Consider the following 23,468-nt stretch of genomic DNA (forward strand, 5'->3'; position numbering starts at 1 on the left):
GTTCTTATTTCAAAATTTAAAAAAAAATTGCGTTTTTGTTCTTTTAGTCTGGTATTTTTAGTTTCATTTTTACATTCCATCTTTGCTCCTCCTGTAATTTAAGCTGGTATAAGGAATGAGGTTGGGATTCAGATTATTTTTCCAAATGCCCAAACAATTGTCTTAATGCCATTTGTGGAATCATCTGTCTTTGAAATGTCAACCTGAAGATGTGCTAAAAACCCAGATCTACTCTGTTCCATTTCTAAACTCTTTATTCTGTTTCATTGATTGACTTGCCTATTCCTATAGTAGGACTACACTGTTAATCACATTTTTCAAAGATTCCATATTATTTTTAGTCTATTTATTCTATCATCAATTGAAAATATACCTGTGAATTCCCCATTGCATTTCCAATTGGAATTTATTCATACTGTATCATCTGGCACATAAAAAACCATCATTATTATATTAAATCAGGGATTTAAATTTTTATTGATATAAAATGAGCAATTCTTTCTTGCTTGAGACTTTTTGCTAGAATTCTAACTGGATAGATCCTTAAGTAGTTTCTCATATTTTCTTTTGATGCTCATTTCCCAAATATACCTTTCCTGACTTTATATTTTTTAATTTTTATTTATTTATTTGTTTGTTTATTTTAAAGATTTTATTTATTTATTTGACATGTGCACAAGCAGGGGGAGCAGCAGTGGGAGAGGGAGAAGCAGGCTTCCTGCTGAGCAGGTAGCCCAATGCAGGACTCGATGCCAGGACCCTGGGATCATGACCTGAGCCAAAGGCAGACGCCTAACGGACTGAGCCACCCAGGCACCCCTGACTTTATATTTTTCAAAAATTTTAAAAAAGATTTTATTTATTTATTTGAGAGAGAGAGTGACTAATCAAGAGAGAGAGAACATAAGCCAGGAGGGAGAGGCAGAGGGAGAGAGAGAAGCAGACTCCCTGCTGAGCAGGGAGCCCGATGCAGGTTTTGATCCCAGGACCCCGAGATCATGACCTGAGCTAAAGGCAGATGCTTAACCGACTGAGCCACCCAGGCGCCCCTATTTTTTTTTAAATTAATTCAACCCAGCTGACTTTTACACTTAATAAATTAACCTAATTACATTTCCTGTCATAACCACTTGCCTGTGTTTCTGTTATCTTATTTGATATATTGTGCTTTTTTTACACTGCTATTTATTTTTTTATTTGCATTATTGAATATACTCATGTGTGGTATGAAACATACCAGGAAATTGAGAGAGTAAGATCTCTTCCTTTAATTCTATTGTGATTTAATTCTATTTGTGATTATCACCAATTTTTTTCAAAGGTATTCTTAACCCTAACTCATATTGTCAGAATCTATAGCAGAGCAGGATTTTCAGTTTTTGACTACCTTTACTGAAATCAGCATTTTGTGCAACTCTCCCTTCTCCCCACCATAATCTTTGCTTTATAAACTCTGACATTGATACTTCCTTCCTTTTCTCTCACTCCTTTTCTCCCTTTCTTCCTTCCTCTTTTAACTATTCTCTAAAAATGCAACAAAATATAGGAAAGTACACAAACAATACAGAGAGTTCAGTTAAATAACCAAAAGCAATTAGAAAAACTACATATCCTTATAGTTCAGAAACTAGATATCCATCCAGTCCAGAAGCCCAGCTCATGGGCCAATCAGAACATCATCCCTAATCACCAAAATTTAATCAGCACCTTAACTCAGAGTAATCACTACCTAGATTTTCTTTATCATTTTCCCAACTCAGTCATTTCTTTCTAAATAGTATCATTATCTATCTTTTTCTGCTTTTTGAACTTGATATAAATGAGACTGTACAATATATACGCTTCTGTACTTTCTTTAATGTTATCCTTGTGAGAGTCATCCATGTTTGAGCCTGTAATTTTAGTTTGTAGTTTCCAATGAGAACTCTGCTTCCTCTCCATATCTATTCCTCTTTATGTACCTTGTCTTTTCCCTCTGATTGTTTTTGAAATTTTTCTGTTTATCACTGGTGTTGAGCAAGTTGATAATGATGTGCTTAGTTATAATTTCATTTATGTTTCTTGTGCTTTGGGTCATAGAACTTCTTGTATATATGGGTTCACAGTTTTCATCAAAGTTATTTTTACTCCAAATATTTTTTCTGTCTTGCCTTCCCATGCGTTGCTTTCAGAGATTTCAATTTATGTATACTGGACTTTGAATTACCTTTAAAGTTCTTCCATAGCTCACTGATGATCTTTTCATTGTTTTCAATCATTTATTCTCTCTGTGTTTCAATTTGGATAAGTTTCTATTGCTACATCTTCAAATTCACCAATCTTTTCTTCTGCAGTGACTAATCTGCCATTATGCCCATTCTGCCATTATGCCCATCAAGTGTAATTTTCATCTCAGAATTCCGTTTTTCACCTCTAGAAATTCAATTTGGGTCATTTTATATCTTTAATGTCTCTAATTAACATGGACAATCTCTCTTTTAGCTTTCAGAAAATATGGAATAAAATTATAACTTTTAATATGGCCTTTCATATTAATCACACTATCTGTACCATTTCTGAATTGATTTATATTAACTGATTTCTATTCTCCTATAGGTCATAGTTTCCTGCTTCTTGTCAAGAACTGGTATCATCAGTATTCATTTAGACTTACTGAATAATTACCATTTATCTTGCTTTTAATTCTTTTCCTTCATCTTTGTCCTTCTATCTGGGATCAATACCCTCCTACCTGAAGAACACCAAAATTCTCTGTTGGTGAACTTTTCTTTTTCTTGGCCAGAAATATCCTTGATTAACTTATTCTTGAAACACACATTTTCCTTGAGTTTAGAATTCTTGGTTGGCAGCTATTCTGCTGTATTGTCTTAGTATTTCCATTGTATATGTTAAAAGTCAGCTATCAGTCTGTTTGTTTAAAAATTGCTTTTTAGATGTTCTGTTTATCTTTGATTTTCAGCAGTTGTACAATGATGGGCCTACTTGTGCATTTATTTTGTTGGAGTTCAAAGGGCTTTTGGAACACGTGGGCTGATATCCTTCATCAATGTAGGACAATTCTCAGCATAATTTCCTGAAATACTGTTTTTGCCCAATTCCCTCTCTCCTTTCTGTCTGGGACTCCAATTACATTTGTGATAGACTTTATAAATTTTATCCTCTATATTTGTTCCCTTTCTTTAGTGTTTGCCATCCTTTTTTTTTTTTCTCTACTATTTTTATTTTGGATATGTTCTTACAACCTAACTTCTAGTGCACAAATTCTCTTTCATCTGTTTCTTTTTTTTTAAAAAGATTTTATTTATTTATTTGACAGAGAGAGAGACAGCGAGAGAGGAAACACAAGCAGGGGGAGTGGGAGAGGGAGAAGCAGGCTTCCCGCGGAGCAGGGAGCCCGATGTGGGGCTCGATCCCAGGACCCTGGGATCATGACCTGAGCCGAAGGCAGACACTTAATGACTGAGCCACCCAGGCACCCCCATCTGTTTCTAATATGCAGTCAAACTATGAATCTATTCACTGAATTCTTCATTTCAGTTATGGCATCTTTCACTTCTCGATTTTCTTTTCTTTTTTTTTTAAGATTTTATTTATTTATTTGAGAGAAAGAGAGACAGCATGAGTGTGTGCGGAGGGGCAGAGGGAGAGGGAGAAGCAGACTCTCTGCTGAGCAGGGAGCCTGACACGGGGCTCGATCCCAGGACCCTGAGATCATGACCTGAGCCAAAGGCAGACACTTACCTGACTGAGCCACCCAGGAGCCCCTTTCTTTTCTTTTTTCTTTTGTGTTATTTTGTTTTGAATTTCTAGTTCTCAGCTAAATTTTTCAATCTTGTCTTTATCCCCCTATAACAGTCAGCAAAATTATTTTATACTTTATGTTTATAACTCTAATATTTTCAGCCCAAATGGCCTGTTTCTCTTGACTATTTTTTATGTTACCTTGTTTCATTTTTTCTGGCTCTTTTTCTGTATGTGTGTTGGACATGCTGGAAATTAAGTTTAAAAACTCGTTTTTGTAAATGGTTTGAAACCTACAACACTCTTTTTTAATCTAGTAAATGTTTTACATTTGTTTTTCTCAGGTGCCAGTAGGGACTAGCAATCTGGGTTGATCTTAATTTAATTTGAGGATTGAGATGATTTAGAGCTGGGCAGCAGTCTTTCAGAAAACTGGTTCATTCTTTCTGGTAGGATGCATATCTTTAAGGTTTCGACACAAAAAGCAGGGGGTTTACCATGGTCACTTGCCCTTTTCAGCAATGGGACTCTGAATACCTTTTGTAGAATTAGCAAATGACTTAAGATGAAAACAGCTTCAAGTTCTGAATTTACATCTCTGGATATCTATTTTGTCCCAGAACCTAGCCTGACAATTCTTCACTATCTTGTTAGCTCTCTGATGCCTTTAAACAGACTCTATAACTTTTTGTTTTTGTTTTTGGTGTAGTTTTTCTAGTTATCTTCAAGGAGAGTAATGGTCTAAGTTATTTAGACTTTCATTCCTGAAAGAAGTGTCTCCTTTTTCTTTTTCATTTTAAAACAACATATACTATAATTTTGAGAGATAAAAGGAAACATTTAATTAAGATATTCCGATACAAATTTTGAAGCAATTATTTCAACATTTTCATACATTTAATGAGTCTCTTATCACATACTACTTTCCAAGTGTTTCTTTCTCAGTCTTGGCTTTTTCCTTCCTTTCTATATTTATTGTTTTTGCACAGGATTTCTGTTAGTTTATTCAGGAGGGATACTTGAGTGGCATATTTTCTTAATCTATATATCCCTGAGAAAATACTACTCCTGACTTCATGCATGAGTAATAACTTCACTAAATATAGAAAATGTGTCCTTTAGAGCAATGGAAATGTTACTCCATTTCATCTAGTATTTAGAATTGTGGAAGAAGAAAGCAAGCTAAGGCTAATCTGATTTTGGTGATTTTGTTTGTAACCTGATTTTGATTGTAACCTGATTTTGATTTTCCTATATGCTTTATAAGCCTTTCTTTATCAGTGATCTTCAGAAATTCTATGAGGCTTTGTAGATTTCTGTTCCTATTTGAGTTTTCAATGCCTTTGTCTATAAATACGTGTACTCTTGTGTTTTGGGTGGAGGAATTGGTTTACATTAGGAAAACTATTTTTCTGTTATTTTTCTAAAGATTGTTTCATTTCTGTTTGTTCTAGTCTCTCTTCTTGGTATTCCCAGGATATGTAGATTTAATCACCTAGATCTATTGTCTATATGTGTCACATTTCTTTCATGGTTATCATATCTTCATTTCTGTAATTGCAAACCCAATGCTTGTAGGGTTTAGGCAGGTAACAAAAATAAATAAAGTCAGCCTGGTACAAGAAGAGCAAGTGATGAGGATTGTGGAGAGCAAATTTCCCTTTTAAACTTGGCAGCTACCAATCACTTGATATTCATAGCTAATAAAATATTACCAGATTCCATTTTTTCCCAGAAAAACTAAAATCTGTTTTTTTAAATGTAATGTGTCTCAGCAGAAAAAATAAATGAAAAAAGACCTCACAACTTACCATTAGGATGATCTTGGTCACATACAGAATGATCTGTCACTTCATTGTCTTTTGTAATATGGTCGTCCTTTGCAGAATCTGCCACAACAAATAAGAAAAACGTCTAGTCAGCATTTTTAACTGGGAAACAGAGCAGCTTCCAGCACTGTCATGATATATCTATCTTTGGAGCATGGAATTTATTATTTTTAAAAAATACCCTTAGAATACTTAAATATTTTCATCAATAAATAAGTTATTCCTAAAGTACTGCAGAAGAGGTCTTGTACAAAGTTTATCCTCCTTAGAGGATAGAAATTTGTTTGGGTCATCTTTTTGCAACAAAGAAGAAAATATAAGCAGACTTTATGCATTAGTGAAAGTCTTTGGAGAATTGTGCAAAAGGATATGAAAGGAAGGCAAAATAGAGGAGATTAAAGGAATATCAATTTTAATGTTCTTAATGCTTCCATTACTGCAATTGTTCATATATGGGAGCCTTGAGTCCTGGAAAAAGCCAGATGTAGAGCTTTGAAATCCAGTTATAATTAAGTTCATCATCCTGAGGAACACTACAAATAGAACAATAGCAAAGGGGAATGCAAATATTCTGTTCTGTGCAATTTCATCTTCTCCCTCGTATAGCATATTTAAATGTGAAATCAGCATAAGTTCATGTTTTTTTGTTATACAATATACTTGCAGGAAATAACATAGCCAAATAGGTTTCAGTGACTATGGACTCTTAAAAGACTACACAGGATTCCTTGTTGGATGTTTGAGGCCTCTCTGTAGGCTCTTTAGAAAGCCATCAGAAAAAGCATGTGGGTGGGTCAGTGTGAAGACAGAAAATGGGCCTTTCATTCATTCCAAAAGCATTTATTAAGGGCCAACTCTATGCCAGACACTTATTTGAGGCTGGGGAGTCAATAGTAATTGACTCTGCCCTCACAGAGGTTACAATCTAGGGGATATTTTTCTTTTCTTTTCTTTTCTTTTTTTTTAAGATTTTATTTATGTATTTGACACAGAGAGAGAGAGATAGCAAGAGCAGGAACACAAGCAGGGGGAGTGGGAGAGGGAGAAGCAGGCTTCCAGCCGAGCAGGGAGCCCGATGTGGGACTCGATCCCAGGACTCTGGGATCGTGACCTGAGCTGAAGGCAGACGAAGGCAGAAGCTTAACCACTGAGCCACCAGGAGCCCCTAGGGGATATTTTTCATGCAGCTAAGAGAGTGGTAATCTGAAGATATCTAAAAGCCATGAGGTAATCTTGTATGCATATGGCCATGGAGCAAACTGGAGATGGCAGACTGAGACTCCTATTACTTACGAATGGGTTCTCTACTGAGTTCACGTGCCTCCATTGAGTTGTAACTCCGAACAGAACTGAATCAGACAGAGTCTCAAATCATTCTTTCTTTCTTTGTTTCCTTATTCCTTTTCCCTCTCTCCCTCCCCACATTAGGAGATCATTTTAAACAACGCAGTTTGGAATATTATGAGAAAGTTTGTTTCTTGAACATGCCACAAGCAACATTTGATGGACAAGTGAGAAACCTGGGTAGTTAACATATGATTCAAATTTAATAACCAGTGAAGCAAGTATACACCCAAAGTGTATGATTTTAATTAACTGCAAATAATTCCCCCAAGGCAAATGTTTAATTATCTGCACAGCTTCTTATTTCTTTCTGAGACTGACAATAAGTTTCAAAGTCCAAATTTGGAAGCAAAACTGAGCATAGACACATTTTCCAAACTGTTCTCTCACTCTAGTCAAATTGTTTTAAACCGATTCCCATTAAAACATGCCTTTTTAATTTTGGCTCTAACATGTGGATTTAAAAAAAAATCCTTGAATACTTTTTTCCACATTAACACTGAAAGTGAACAATGATTTTAAAAAGGTACTATATGAATCAGGCTCAATTTTAATTTTGAAAATTTTACTTATTTATAGAAAATGGCATCATTTGAAATGTAGGCTTGGGCAATACTCATTTCTCCCAACATTAATGTTTTAAGATTATCCAAGATTTTGCATGTAGTTAAAATGTGTTCATTTACACTCAACAACAATACGTTATGCTTTATAATTTACATAAACATTATGTTTCATGCATCAAATATTACATAAGAAATGTCTTTCAAGAAGCGATTTACATTGAGTTTATGGATTTATGGTCTAATGAGTCACATAAGATGGGTGAAAGTATTTGAAAAATTAATCTCTGGACTGTCACCAAAATCTGTCTCTCTAGAAAATTAATTGACCCTTCAATTTCAATTTCCTTGGAGAGTTGTTTTAACATTGCTAAGGTGACTTCTGATCTTATGTGCTCTAATCTATACATAATATGTTTCATTGAATCTAAGACACCATCAATTGTTATTTTCACTATTATTTTGTGTAGGTAGGAAGAAAACATGCTACCAAAGGAACCGTAACACATTATTAATTTAAGAATGTGTCCTAATTTTAGAAAGAAAATCTACAAAAGACTATATATCCTAGAAATATAATGTTTGAGTATATGCATGTGGACACAAGTACTTATCTTTATGTGATGGCAAGGATTTCCTATCAACCTGACCCATCACCAAACCCACAAGTTACTTTTGTTTTGTATTTGAAGTGGTCCCACCTCCACATACAGCAACAAAGCAGGATAAAAGCTATGAGCTCATGACAGCATCCACGCATGACCATGCGGCTATGAGATTGTTTCCACTGAAGTTTCTCTTTTCAAAGGGCTCTTTGAATCCCTAGTCGCATGAGTTTTGGCAAGACTGGATATGGTCCTGAATGTTTTAAACCATAGATCCTATTGTGTTAGACTTAGTTGCGGGTTTGAAATGACAGTGGAGCTTTTCTGACTAGGTGATGAAAGTTGCACTGTATATGTATATAAAATCATTATTCACAATAAGAAAGAAAACATATCGAGTATATATGGTCACTAAGAGAGCTTATTATTTCTATGTAAGTTCTATAAACTACTGTGAAAAATGGAGTTGTATATACTAAATTCTTGCAGCACCCTTGGATTTGTATTTTATTTAATTCTAAAAATTATCATTTGGTAATGTTCAAAAAACGTAAAGAGTTATCACCTAATTCTGAGATTTGGTCAACGTTATTTTAATAGCAGAGAATTGGAATTAAATATATATGTAGATTGTGACTTTCAAAATCTTTAAGGTCAATGTTCTATTAGAAAATTTTTTCAAATGCAAATATTAAATAGAATGTTTGAGCCAAAGTTCTGAAGACAGATTATCTTTTAAGATTAACAAGAATAAAAAAGAAATACTTTCCTATATTAAAAAAACTTCCTCATTTAGAAAGTTGAAAAAGGTTTAAAAGAATAGTTAAAATAGATTAAAATTTTAAAAAACATAAAACAAATTCTAAAAAGCAGGACATTTTTAATATAGATTGAAGATGTGATGGTAAGTGATGAAACTATTGCATTTTTAATAAACATCTAAACTGTAAATCGAAATAGGTGCTATCTCTTTCGAAAATGCCTCCTTACAACAAAAGTTCTTAACCCCTAAATATACTCTCAAGGTATAAATCAATATGTAAAAGGTGTACATATATTGTCATGTTCACTTTTCTAGGAGGTAACTTCCGTCATATTTTCACAGGGACCCATGACCCTGACAAGATTAAAGATAACTAGAGAAATTTTTATCTTAATGCCAGTGACACTGCCATTTTACAAAAGGTTTTTAGGATTATAATTGAGAATCAGCTACAGAATTTGATGCCCACTCCATGAACTCATCAATGACGGCACTTCTTGAATTCTTAAGGTAGATTTGACTTGAAGGAAGAGCCAAAAACATATACAGACGTGTTTAATAAATGAAGAGGACAATCCAGCTGGTAAACAACATTTTGCACCAAAATTTGAAATGACTATGAAGTATAAAACTGAATGGATGATTAACTGTCTTTGAAAACATTTTCAAGTCAGGAGATGTACAAAATCCACCTAGTAAGAAAGGTAATCCCTGACTACTGTTTAGAGTTGCGGTAGGAGGTCATTTTGGTGTAAAAGTTTCAAGGGGTCTGAACAAAATAAATGTTATGCCTGAAATACTTGCTCTGTAGCATGTAAACTGATTTGATTATACCAAGCAAAACATTTATCCTGGCCTGCTCATTTGAATCACTGGTTTATTATGTGAAGCAATTAGAATAAAGTAGTTTTTCCTCCATCTGAACAGTGTGTTTATCCACAATAAGCTAGCGTCTCCACAGCCGATTATGGTCTCATTGAAGCTTTGCAATGACTATTCCTTTATTATATAGGAGAAAATGTATACTGCAATACATTCCCAGAGCATTCAGATGGCAGTGATCTCAGCTATGCTCCGTCCCAGTGCAGCTGGACATACAAGGCTGGTCTATATTTACCTGAAAAGTAACCAGGTCTGCAGGACAGGACATCACCCTGAGTATTGGGAGGCCAGACTGAGCTATGGTCATTTGTCTTCATTATGCAATCATTAACCCCCATTAAAAGGGGGCCAATCATTCCCAGAGTTATGAAATGTGAGTATTAACAGTCTCTGAGGCAGGGCTGGGAAAACTACCATCATGTACCACTAACTTTGTTTCTATTAGAAAACATATGCCAGATTCCAAACAGTAACTTGTATAAACCAGCTAATTCCTATAGTGCAGGTATTATTTTTCTGCGGGTTGTTGTTGAAAATACAAGCAAATAAGAGGATCAGTCATGACGGATGGACACTGGCTTGGGGTTGTGATTCTAGATTTACAACGACAAGCTTCATAATTCTAGGAAAACCCATTCACCTTACATGATCTCGGTTTCTACACCTAGGAATTGAAGGTGTTGAGCCAGATAATCTAAGTACCTTTCAAGGCTAATCTGCTGATTTGTTCAAATTACTCTTTGTTCTGACAACACCTCTCTATAAACGTTCAGGCTTCCCTCATTATCTGCCTACCTGAGCTGGACTCTTCTCACTCTGAGATTTTTACTGTCTATTCATAAAATAAAGGTTAACTGTGGGGGAAGTGACGTCGGTGCCACACTGGCCATCGTTAACTCTGTGACCCGATGAGAAATCATCACAATGTCTAATAGAACAGCTGGATATGGGCCTAGGCTGGACCATGATGGAAAAAGAAATGCTTAATTACCCTTTTCCATCAAGTTAATTTTTCCCCCTTGGCAATGTAAACAAAGGCAAATCTGCTCGTTTCCAGTTGTCTGTGACCTGCTATCCTTGACCTCCATCCTTCTGATTCCTTTCTGATCTTGCCTCCCTCTCTCTTGCTAAACCTTGCACAGCAGGATTTCTTGACATCTCTTTTTTTTTTTTTTTTTTAAATCTGACCAAACCACAGGCATGAAAAGTAGCTATGGTTCTAGGTGGACTGACTTAGAATTCTATTAAAATGTTTGTCTATAAATCAGGGAGTGTTTTATTTATGCTTTGTAATTCAATCTGATAATGAAAAGTCTTTGAGGGGACATTCCCTGTGGAAGAAATGATGAGGGCTTTCTGGACCCTAACTCTGGGCAGAATCACAGCCTGGCCACTACTTCTCAGTTACTTTATTTTGTGGAGAAGTTGAGGCAGTAGACACAGTCTATCTCCAGATTCATAAATGCTTCAACTTCTGGGCACACGTTCGTTTTAGCCAGATGCTTGGAGAGTGCCTGGGATGCCAGGGACCCAACACTGCTGAGAGCCAGAGGGATTTCCTATATTTCTATGGACTGAGTCAAAACTCACCCTGTTGGAACAGTCTTTTTTCCAGTCTTGTTTCCCAAGTGATGTAAAGGGACATGTTTAGAGACTAAGATAAGCATTTGGACCTTTTGTGGGAGTTACCCATTTTATGTGAACTTCAAAGACCTGGATGATTTCTCCTTAGCACCTATTTGCTCCTCATATCTAGAAGGATCCACAAACCCATCCAAATGAAAATGGATGTGCTTACTTTTTTCAGTTTTTTTTTTTTTTTATTCAGGGTTCTGCTGTGCTATTGAGTACAGTTCTATAATATGAATGGCTGCAGAGTGGTTCACTTTGTGGATCTGCCACAAGCTATTTTACCATTGCATCTATTATTGGATGTTCAAATTAATCCAATTTCCTACCATTCTAAATAATCTTATGTTGTTGTGATACTGGGTGTCCCAATGCTGGATTCACTCCACTCTTCTTTCTCTTACCTCTTCCCAGCCCGCTCCCACCTCTGAGGTATAGAGAGTTTGGATCTTTCTATAAAGGGACTTGTAGTAGACAATGCCCCACCAATATCCCACTGGGCTACTCCTGAGATCACAGCAGATGGTTCCAGGAGATGGGTTCCTTTCTGAGACTCTGACTGAGGGCATTTTTCCTTGGATGAACCAGAAGTACCCAGCAGCTAATGCCCAACTAGAAACTCCCCAAAGGATTTAGGAGATACAATCTGTTTCCTCACCTCTTTGGGAGACAATTCTGAATGTGCTCTACACTTCTTAGAGAAATAGAGCCCCAGTTCCCCTTGTCTGAGAATTTTGCTTTTGGAGACTCCAGTACAGCCAAGCTAGTCACTAACCTGTCTTCTACTACTCAGCAGCAAAAATGTGAATGTTTACCTCATTTTGATTTACAGCCCTCTTGTGCCGTGCTGCCTTTAATTAAGGAATGTCAGGGAAAGTGCCTGCCACCTGATTAGGTAAAGTTGGGAAAAGAGGTTGCTATGTTTGGCACCATATAATCCTAAAAGCTGGGCCACAGATGACTGATGAGGGATTGGCTCTGGGCAGTCATCTGTGGGTTGGCCAACAGACCTTAGGGTGGCCTGATAGGACAACTCCACCTATGAGGAGAGAATTAGTATTAGATTATGCTAAGAGGAATCCATTAGTTCCTTAGGAATCCTTTAGTCTTAGAGCATTTGATGGTCAAATAGACAAAGTTTCAAAGCCTAGAGTGGTTTAAAGGCAGAGATTCAATGGAAGAAAAGGGAGGAAACACAAGCTCCCGATGGGGTAGAACAAAGGAGCAATGAGTCACCTGGTGGCTTTAGAAGAGTAGAAAGAGGGAAGGAAGGTAGTAAGTTTTGGATGCTCCTTGAGTGGACAGCTGTTTGAGGAGTTGCTGAGTCTCTGGAGGAACTGCTTGAGCTGCTGTTGCCCCCAGAGGACCCAGTTCTTGGGGCTGCTGAAGTGGTTTCCTTCATCGCTGACTTTCCTCCCAACAGCAGTAATCTCAGTGTCGCTTCTGCAGAGCTCGTGAAAGCTGGGCTTCACTTCCTTTGTAGTTCTTGCAAGTTCATTGTCTAATTTTAATATGTGTGGATACTTCAAATGTTTCTAAAGTGCTTTTTACAAACACTACGGTTAGAAGTATGACATTCTTTTAGATCCATTTTTTTAAAACACTCACCTTTTTAGGCATTTCAAATGTACAGCACCCTCATGAACCTTGTACACAGATTGAAAAATACTGAACCAAGAAACTTAGAGAAAGTTAAAGAGGGGAACAGCCTGGTCATGCAGAATAAAACAAGTTCAGTAAATTTCATTTTCTGATATGACCCTGGTGGGGGAAAAATCAGGTGACATCTGGTATTACAGGAAATGGGGTGTATAGAGGCATTTGTATGATGAAGGCAATGTTTTGCCTCATAAACTGAGAAAAATGTGTTAAAACAAAATATCTCAAAATGTGATTTTATGAGGATCTTGGGAAGTGTACTAAGGATTAACTCAAAAGTGTTTTTTTTTTTTTTTAATTTCCAAGAAGAAATAATAATAAAATAATTTACTTTAATCCACTACTATTTTACACTAGATTTCACTGAGTTCTAGAAATCATTTTAATAGATTTTTCTAATGTAATGACCGACTATATTAATCTGCTTGGGCTGCCATAACAAAACACCATAGACTAAGTGGCCTAAACAACAGAAATTTGTTTGTTCCTAGCTCTGGAGGCTAGAAGTCCCAAACCAAGCTACTGCTGATTTCGTCTCAGATGGGGGTGCTCCTTCTGCTTTGCAGCAGGCTGCCTTCTTGTTGTGTCCCCGCAGGGATCAGTGTGTGTGCAAATGGAAACTCAGAGATTGAGATCTCTCTTTCTCCCTCTTAATAAGTCCACTAATTCCATCATGAGGGCTCCACCCTGGGGACCTACTCTAAACCTAATTACCTCCCAAAGACCCCATCTCCAAATACCATCACACTGGGGGTTGGGGCTCCCCACAGGACATTTGTGTTTGGTGAAGACACAAGCATTCCCTCCATAACACTGACATGTGCATTTCTGCACATGTGTATTTGGATGACTTATTTAACTTTTTTTTTCTAAGATTTTATTTTTAAGTAGTCGCTGCACCCAACGTGGAACTCGAACCTACAACCCGCAGATCAAGAGTTGCACACTCCACTGACTGAGCCAAACAGGGGCCCCTAACTTTTGAATGTGACCTATTCAGGTTGATATCCCTGCTGCATCTCAGAACAAAATCTGAACAGGGATGTGGAAATGGAATCTTCCCTACATGTAAGGTTCCCTTTCCCCATCTCAATTCTCTGGAGTTCATTTTCATTGATCCTTCAACTGTATCAAGGAGTCACTGTTTGGACAGCATGGAGAAAGTCGTGATAAGGGAATCTGGGGTGATATCTAGAACAATAACTGGCATTGGACTCAGCTAATCAGGATGGACATATCGCAGTCCTGGAGCCTGCTGGCGGGTCCCAGATGACAGGATGGCAGTGAGATTTACTTGCAAAGAGGAGAGTTAAGTCACCGTTTGCCAAACGCTATGGAAATACACTGGTATTTTAAAAGTCTCTGCAGCAGTCCCAGAGTGTACTGGCAGATTATCAGTTCTGCTTATAGTACAGAACTAGAGTGATAAGTTTCTAAAAATGATAGTGAGAACAGTTTAATAACCAACCATCTCTGATGTTCTCATATTGGTGGGAAAAAATGAGAAGTAGCTTCCTTGTTATAGACCAAAAAGATCTACAATGTAAGGACTGAATAATCCTCCAACACACATTTTTGCTCACAACCTGTTTTGTGGCCTTACCTGATAAAGCCCCGCTGCAAACAGAATCAGCGCCAACTTTAGGTTGGTAGGACATCTGTCTGGAACACTGCATCCTATCCAGGCCAGCATCGCATCCCCTGTCCCTCTGCTATGCCCACACTACTCTACTGTTCCCTACATCACTGGTAAGGAAAACACATCTGAGTGTGGTGACCAAGTGAGTAGCTGCAGCTGATGGCCTGATGGCTGTTGTGAGATGTAAGGGGACACCTGTTCCAAAATAACTACTCTGTCACTCATCATTCCCACAGAAGCATGTCATTTTTTGGGGACTTGAAACTTCTTTCTTCGGGAACTTTTTAAAAATGCAGTTCTTCTTGGAAAGATCCTCCTTGAGGCCAGTTTGCTGTAATGACTTAATAATCAGATGGGTCTGGGGGCACCTGTGGTGCTCAGTCAGTTAAGCGTCTGACTCTTGTTTTTGGCTCAGGTCATGATCTCAGGGTCATGAGATCGAGCCCTGTGTTGGGCTCTGCACTCAGCAGGGAGTCTGCTTGAGATTCTTTCCCTCTGCTCCTCCCCCTACTCTATCTTTCTCAAATAAATAAATCTCTAAAAAAATAATGAAAGGGTCTGATGCCAACTGAGAATAAGAAAAGGATGACACTGAACAGAAACCAAGAGTGGGGGAAGGACCTTAATGAAATGGAGGATGCAGGAGAGCCTCTGGGCAGCTTATGTTTGTCCTCTGGCTCAGACTAGTACTAAACAGGTCACTTTAAGGGGAAATCTCTATTTGTTGTTGAGGAGGTTGCAACGGGGCGGCGGGGGGGGGGGGGGGGGCGGTCCGGGGCTGCCGAATTACAGTGTATGCCATTTCCATTACTGAACACTTCCTGAAAAGATGTGCTCATGATTTTTGAGGGAAAAAACCCTGGATTTCTCAACTTTTCATTGAAGATAAATATACATATAGAAAAGTGCAAAATTCATGAAGTATATAGCTTGATGCATTATCACAAATTGAACATCCTTGTGTAACCAGCACCAGCTCGAGAAACACAACATATCCAGTATCCTGGCAGCTCTGCTCATCTCCCCTTTCAGCCATTCCCCTCCCCTCCAAAAATTACCACTCTGACTTTGACAGCATGTATTAGTTGTCCCTGTTTTCAGACTTTATATAAAATGGAATGGTATACAATACATGCTCTTTTCTGGTTTCCTTTGCTCCGTATTACGTTGGTGAAATTCATTCATATGGTTGCTTGGGAAAGTGAATTTTAATTGGGCTATGAAAGCTGGTCAAGTCAATAGATCCTGCGATGAATCTTATTGGTAGAGTGAAAAATAATGTGTTTTTTTTCTTTTTTCAAACAAACATTCACTGCTTCCCCATACTTTGCCTTCAACTTATTATTTCCTTACTACAGTGGTTCTTAAGTATTAGCATGCCCTGGGATCTCCCGGAGGGATTTTTAACACACAGGCTGCTGGGTCCCTCTCCCAGAGCACCTGATGGAGTAGCTCTTGGCTGAGGCCTGAGAGATGGCATTTCTAAGAACATCCCAGGTGATGCTGATCCTGCTGCTCCAGGGACCGCTCTTTCAGAACCACCACTAAAATATATTGAATTTGTTAACCAAAGCCCCATCTGTGTGCACTTCTCTTCTGTATCTAAGTCAACTTGCATTTAGAGTGGGATTTTTAAAATAAGTATCCTCATATGGGCTGCCCACAGATTTTCCATTGCAGGGAGAGTGAGCACCTCATATGTGGTGAGGAAGGACACAGCTCCAAGAGGGGCTGAATCTGTGAGATTCATATCAACATGTGAAGATGTGAGAGCCACTTCAGAGCATCTCCTTGTTAACAGTGGATATACCGGATCTTACTGCTAAAAATCTGAACCTCCTTGCAGCTTCATATATACCCAGAAAGAAAAAAAAAAAAAAACAAACCTGCCCAAGTGTCAAGAAAGGCTCAGGTCATATCACTGCTGCTTGTATCAAATCCTGCAGTCAAGAGCTCCTAAAGAATCAAGCTTCAGACTAAAAGTGATAAACCATCACTACAACATATTTCCTCTCAAGCTAATTCTAGATACTGTCCAATACATTAGCCACCAGCCACGTGTGGCCAGTGAGTCCTTGCAATGTGGCAAGTCTGAACAACATGTTCTGTAAGTGGAAAATATGCAACTGAGTTTTACAGACTCAGGGCAAAAAAAAAAAAAGAATGTAAATATATCATCAATAATTTTTATATAGACTTCATGATGAAATTATTATATTTTGAATATAGTTGTTAAATAAATATATTATTTTTTAGTAATTTTTAAAAAGATATTATTTATTTATTTGAGAGACAGAGAAAGGGCACACAAGCAGGGGAGGGGAGGATCAGAGGGAGAGGGACAAGCAGACTCCATGCTGAGCAGAGAGCCCATAGTGGGGCTCAATCCTAGCACCCTGAGATCATGACCTGAGCTGAAGGCAGATGCTTAACCAACTGAGCCTCCCAGGCACCCCAATAAAATATATTATTAAAACAATTTTCACCTCTTCCTTTTTCATTCCTTAATGTGGCTATTAGAAAATTTAAAATTACATATGTGGCTCTCATTTGTGGCTCATATTTATCTCTATGGGACAGTGCTGTTCTAGAGAACTTAGTATTAGCTTTAGTTACACAAATAATTAAAGACATGTTTATTTGAAGGCTAGAGTTATGAAGATGGGAAATCGCATCTTGCCAAAGGATGGTCCATCAGAAACTAGAGAATCTAATTGGGCTTATAGAGAAGCACCTGCAAATGCTAATAGGGGTAGATGAGGAGAAGAAGAGTCTAATTAGGTATAATCAGAGAGGATGTTCTGAGAAGGAATTAGAGGAAGAAAGAGAATGATAAATTTGTAACCACCACCACACTAAAAAACTATTTACACCCCAACAATATTTAATAGTTGAAAATTTTTGCTTTATATTGATTTGACCCAAACTTCTTAGTCTGGCCTTCAGGGCTCTAATTTAGCAACTAATTAATGAGTGGATAGATGGATCCATCATGAAGCCAAGTTGATCTATTCATCATACTGAAAATAGGTTGTCTGATGTCCTACTTCCACCCTTTCATGGATGCTCTTCTCAATGAGAATAGCTTCTCTCTACTTTATTACCTTTGTGCATCTTTCAGATCCCAGCTCAGATGTCATATTCTCTACCCTCATTTCATAGATAATCCCAGGCTAGAGATGCTCCTTGACTCCCAGCTCCTCTAATATGTTTCAGTGTAATCCTTCCTTGGTGCTTGTCATGCTTTATCTGGTTGGTTAGCTGTCTTACATGCTACCTATGTGGCCTCAGACCACTTACCTCCTAGCACCATGCTTCTCTTTCCTTGTCTGTACAGTGTGATGATAATTGCATTTATATCACGGATGAGAGTGGAATGAGTGAAAACATGTAAAGTTCTTAGAATAGCATCTAGTGTATAAAAAGGGTTAGATAAATATTAGCTGCTACTACTATTGTTCTTGCTGATATTGGCTATGTAACTAACACCTACATATCTCCTTTTTCTATCCAGACTGTAACTTAAAGGGCAAGAACCATATTTTCTTCTTTATATTGCAGAGTCTTACAAAGTTAAAATCCAATAAATATCTGTTCATGGCCATAAAAACACCCATACATTTTAAACCTTTTTTTTTTTTTTAAGATTTTATTCATTCATTTGAGAGGGGGTAGGGGGAGGAGCAGAGGAAGAGGGAGAAGGACAAGCAGACTCCATGCTGAGTGCAGAGGCCCACACAGGACTCAATGCCATGACCCTGTGACCATGACCTGAGTGGAAATCAAGAGTCAGATGCCCAACTGACTGAGCCACCCAAGTACCCCAACACCCATACCTTTTAATTGGTACTTGGTACTTTCTCTAGGCCAGACTGTGTACTAATCAGGGATAAAATGATCAACAACACATACACTGTCATTTCCCCCATGAAATTTAAGTTACAGTGGAGGGAGATGGACAAAGGACAAGTATGCAAAAGAAAAAGAGGTTTACATAGTTACAGGTAGCAGTAGATGTTATGAAGTGATAAGGGGGGGATGGGAAAAAGGTTTAGTGGAGGAGGGTTCCACCTAAAAAGATGACCAGGGAAGGCCACGGTGAGCATGAAGCACAGTGAGGGGAGAGAAGGTTCTGTGAGATAAGAATGGAGCAACAAGGAGAGTTTATAATGGTGCACCCTGCAGGTTACAGTTAGGTGTTTGCATTTTACTTTGAGGGAAACACGAAGGTATTACAGGAATTCAAGACAGAGTGAGCTGTAATCTGTTTATTTTGGTTTGTCTGGTAATGGCAGTAGGCCTTAGGAGCAGTCACCTTTTACTTGACTTATGTAATGAGATGATATTCAAGTACAATATATTAATATGACCATTAATTTTTTACCTATATAGGTTAGCTGACTCATAGAGGGTTCAAATATATACACTTGACCTTAGACTCATTAAAACTAGCTGTCTGTATAACACAACTATGTGAATTCCAAGACCAAATATAATAACTGCCAATAGGAAAACCAATAAGCAAACTCATGAATCAGAGTTCTGTTTGAGCCTCTATTGCAATACCTGCTCATTTATTAGCATATGTAAAGATCCTGTTGTTCAGGACAGGTGTCAGTTTTGAGGGAACCGCTTTAAGTATGATTCTGGAATAAGGAAGGATATAAAGAATGAGTAAAAATTATAGAGTGAGTCGGCTGTAAAATAGCAGGCAAAAATCCAAACATATTATCATTTAGACCTACGCATTACTGTCTTTAGAATATAGCAGAGCCTGGGTGGCTCAATCAGTTGAGCATCTGACTCTTGATTTCGGCTTGGGTTGTGATCTCAGGATCCTGGGACTGAGCCCCATGTGGGGCTCCATGCCCAGCAGAGAGTCTGCTTGAGGATTCTCTCTCTCCTTCTCCCTCCATCTTCCCCCACTTGTTCACTCATGTGCGCTCTCTCTTTAAAATAAATAAAAAAATCTTAAAAAATATAAAATATAGCAGACAATCTAATACATACTATTGTCCTTGAAAACAGGAATGTGGAAAAAAAACAAACAAACAAGTATTTACCACTCACTTTTTGCCTGTGGGATGAGCTGATATCCCATAAAGCCTTCATAGTGTGTGTGATTTTCTTAATACGGAGCTGACTTATGACATAAGGAGAAAAAAACCCCACAGAAATGAGACTTTTACTTTTTGTTTTGTTTTGTTTTCAAAAAGTCTCAAGCTGAAGTTTATTCTTTTGTCCTCAATACTTGTGTAGCTCTGGGCTAGTTATTCATCTTGAGTCTTGGTTGCCTCATTTGTAAAATCAGGGAAATAAAATAAAAATAATAATGATGATCATGACTAATAATAATAATAACACCACTCATCTCTAGAGATACCGGGTACCTGTTCAACAAATCAGTTTCCCTCATCTTAGTCACACGGGAAGGAAAAGCCTGCAGGACGCAGGAACATCTGTCCGGCAGCCGGGCAGGGACAGGTAACTGAGTTCTGGCCAGCAGAAAGTGGGCAGAAGTGCTGGGTGCCACTCTTAGGCCCGGCCATAAAAAACCCTTTTTCTCTCCTCCTTAGTTGCTGACTAGATGTCAAGACTCGGGAGAACTTTGTGGGCCGCAGGCTGGAATTCACAAGCCTCCATCAGCTTGAGTCCCTGAATGACAGTGTGGAACTCCGCCTCCCACTGTGGACTTTTTGGATGTGAGAAAACACATTTCTCCTGTGTCAGTTTGACATTTGTATTATAGCAGCTACTGTTACCTAACTCATAGTCCATCTAAAAGAGTCACTGAAAGAATTATATGAGGCGAAGACATTTGGGCATTATATTTTTCCGATTGCCATTATTCTTCAAATCCACCTAGTTAGGATCTATGTACAAAGCTCTTAGGACACACAATTTCTTTATTTATCTGAAAGCGTTTTCAAAATAAAGGGAAAATTAGCAAAGATGACATGACATGACAGAAAAGATATTTTGAGGGTGAGGGGGAGGAATATAATTATTATTTTTTACACCTCACCTCCATTTTTTTTTCTCTTGAAAAACTAGCAGAAAACCTGTGGAAACAACAGTCAAATCTAGTTTCCCATGGGGTGATAGCTTATGCTCAGGAAGATTTTTTTCTTTTATTGTTTTCCTCCCAGAAAGTGTATTATGTGGTCTGATAAGATAACATCTTTGCAGTTAGAATTGTACTTAAAAAACAAAACCAAAAACATATGGTCACCTTATGAACCACAAGGAAATTCCTGATTTCTTTACACTTGATGAAAAAGAGAGATTGTGGAGTCAGAAGTATGGTTCAAAGAGGAGACCCATTAGGGAGGAGGAGGGGAAAGGCATTAAAGATGGAAGAATTGATGTTTCACGGGATAAAGTGGGAGCAGTCTGAATATGCTCTCTTAGCTGAACCTTGGGAGAAGCGCTAGAGAGGAAATGGGGAGGGGCTCTGATTGTGGACAAAGAATGTTGTCAAGAAGAAGAAGGCTTATGTGTGCAAGGGTTTGCTTGAGCAACTCCTGCTCTTCCTGCTGATCCTGGTAAATATTGATGTTAGGTAATACATAAGTAGCTGTAGATCCAAGTTCTCTAGAGTAGTCTACACCAGGACTTGTGGTTGGAAGGAAGCCCCAGAAAGCAGAAAACAGCAAGCAGGAAACTGCAGGATGTGAAAATATGGTTGCTTCTTTTCTTAAAATTGAAAAGAGGGATTCAGAGAAACCCAGTGCCAGTTGCTTAGAGTGGTCTCAAGTCCCTACCTGTCTACTCAGAGGAAGAGGTCAACAGAAATGTGTGTCTTGTTACCTAGTTAGGGTAGAGTTATGGAGGGAATATTTAGAATTGATTCTGCCTCACACTGTGGTTGGCATAGACAACATTTATGGATAGTTGGTAAACTGAAGGAGTTTAATGGCTTTTGAAAGATTTAGATGAGTCTGCCCGTATCACAGAAACATCCTAAATCATAGATAAAGCTGGGAGAAATGTTGTCTTGTACAGATTTATTTATTTATTTATTTTTTTAAGATTTTATTTATTTGACAGAGAGAGACACAGTGAGAGAGGGAATACAAGCAGGGGGAGTGGCAGAGGGAGAAGCAGGCTTCCCGCCGAGCAGGGAGCCCGATGTGGGGCTTGACCCCAGGACCCTGGGACCATGACCTGAGCCGAAGGCAGACGCCTAACCGACTGAGCCACCCAGGCGCCCCTGATTTATTTGGGTCTTAAAACAGTGTGCACGTGCGCGCACGCGTGTGTGTTTGCACGCACGTGCTGTTTTGTGTATGTGAGTGTTACTGTCCCTTCTGTCTTTCCACTTTAATTTGACACATCTGGTGCAAAATATCAGGGCAAATTTCTAAATGAAATAGGAAGACAAACTTTTCAGTAAATGCCAACAATGCCTGTTAGGAAACCTTGTCTTTGTACTTGATTAAAATACCTTCCAGTCTCCATCACTAGCTAGCCAATTATTCCTTTCTTTTTGTTAAGGAATGCAGTAGTTCTGAGACATTCTCTGTCTTTCTCTCTGACCTGCTCTGTCTCTTGCAATAAATATACCCCCCGGGAACCGTGGTGGAAAGAATAGATGACAACAAGTATCATTAGGAATGAGGCAGGACAACATATTTCTGCTCATGAAAATATCTATTGTCAAAAACTATGATAGGCTACATCCTTTTCTGAAACTTGGGAGAATGTTTCCTCAATAACACTGTACTTCCACAAATTTAAGAAACTCAGACCTCATTTTTTAAAAAGTAATTTTATCATTGTTTATTCTGTCTTATAATAGTGAGTATGATTTATTGAAATCAAAACTTTATGTTCCTTAACTCTTTTGGATAGGATGTGGAATTGTTTCCCAAAATGTGTTTTGTTGGATTTAAAAATAGTCTACATATAAAAAGAGTAAGAAGCAAACATTTTTTTTAGTGAGATTTGGTCAATTGCTATGGGATATGTCATATGCTTCCACCTCACCTGACCTTTTCAGTGCATGTGAGCATGTTGAGAAATCTGAGAAATCTGTAGAAACTACTCAACTTTGTCTCACCTTGTAACTTTGAAACATTTTTGACTGTAGAACTCTTTTTATAAGAACACTGATTAACAGCCTGATGAATGCTATAAAAATTTTAAACATGGGAATGTCTGAGCAAGAGCCCCATGATGTTGCTTATGAATGTGGAGCCAATTCTTTAATTTAACCTTTCTCTAGTGTCTTTGCTCACTTAGAGTATGATCATGTGCCATTGCACAGAACCATTGTCCGGATCTCTGTTTTTCAGTGAAGTCACGTTTATCTAGTGGCCAAAATACGTATCTTCAAAATTAACTCTGGAAATCCTTTCAAATTCCTTTGAAGTACAGCATTCAGTTTTTAATTCAAATATAATGTATATTTGCTTTAAAAAAAATCATCCAAAACTTTTTTTTTTCTTAACCATGTCCTTTTTTTCTTCTGAAGCTTACATGGGAAAAGGGTAAGGACATAAAATGAACCCAGAAGTAGTCCGTGTTTACTGCTAAACTCTGAATTTTTATTGTATCTATTGTATTATACTAGGGTATAAATAGGCACAAAATTCTCATGAAGTCACACACCAGACCACCTCATGACCACTGGAAAATATTGCTTTTCTCCATATAATATTAGAGCTAAAAATTAGTTTCTGTCACTGAAAATATGTTATCATTGAGTAAGAGAAGGGAGCTGAGCTTTGTTTGCTTTCTTCTTCTTCTTCTCCTTCTTCTTCTCCTTCTTCTTCTTCTTCTTCTTCTTCTTCTTCTTCTTCTTCTTCTTCT

General features: G+C 37.9%; 1 protein-coding gene across 1 annotated transcript in view; it reads right to left on the reverse strand.

Moving 5' to 3' along the window:
- MACROD2 (mono-ADP ribosylhydrolase 2) overlaps positions 1-23,468 on the reverse strand; it is a 1,406,961-nt gene that overhangs the window by 69,841 nt on the left and 1,313,652 nt on the right. The window contains exon 11 of the mRNA XM_035005819.1: positions 5,553-5,630. Coding sequence (XP_034861710.1) covers positions 5,553-5,630 — 78 coding nt within the window. The remainder of the gene's footprint in view (positions 1-5,552; positions 5,631-23,468) is intronic.

The sequence above is a fragment of the Mirounga leonina genome, unplaced genomic scaffold (genome assembly GCF_011800145.1).
Source record: "Mirounga leonina isolate KUSES-001 unplaced genomic scaffold, KU_Mleo_1.0 Mir_150, whole genome shotgun sequence".
Lineage (NCBI taxonomy): Eukaryota > Metazoa > Chordata > Mammalia > Carnivora > Phocidae > Mirounga > Mirounga leonina.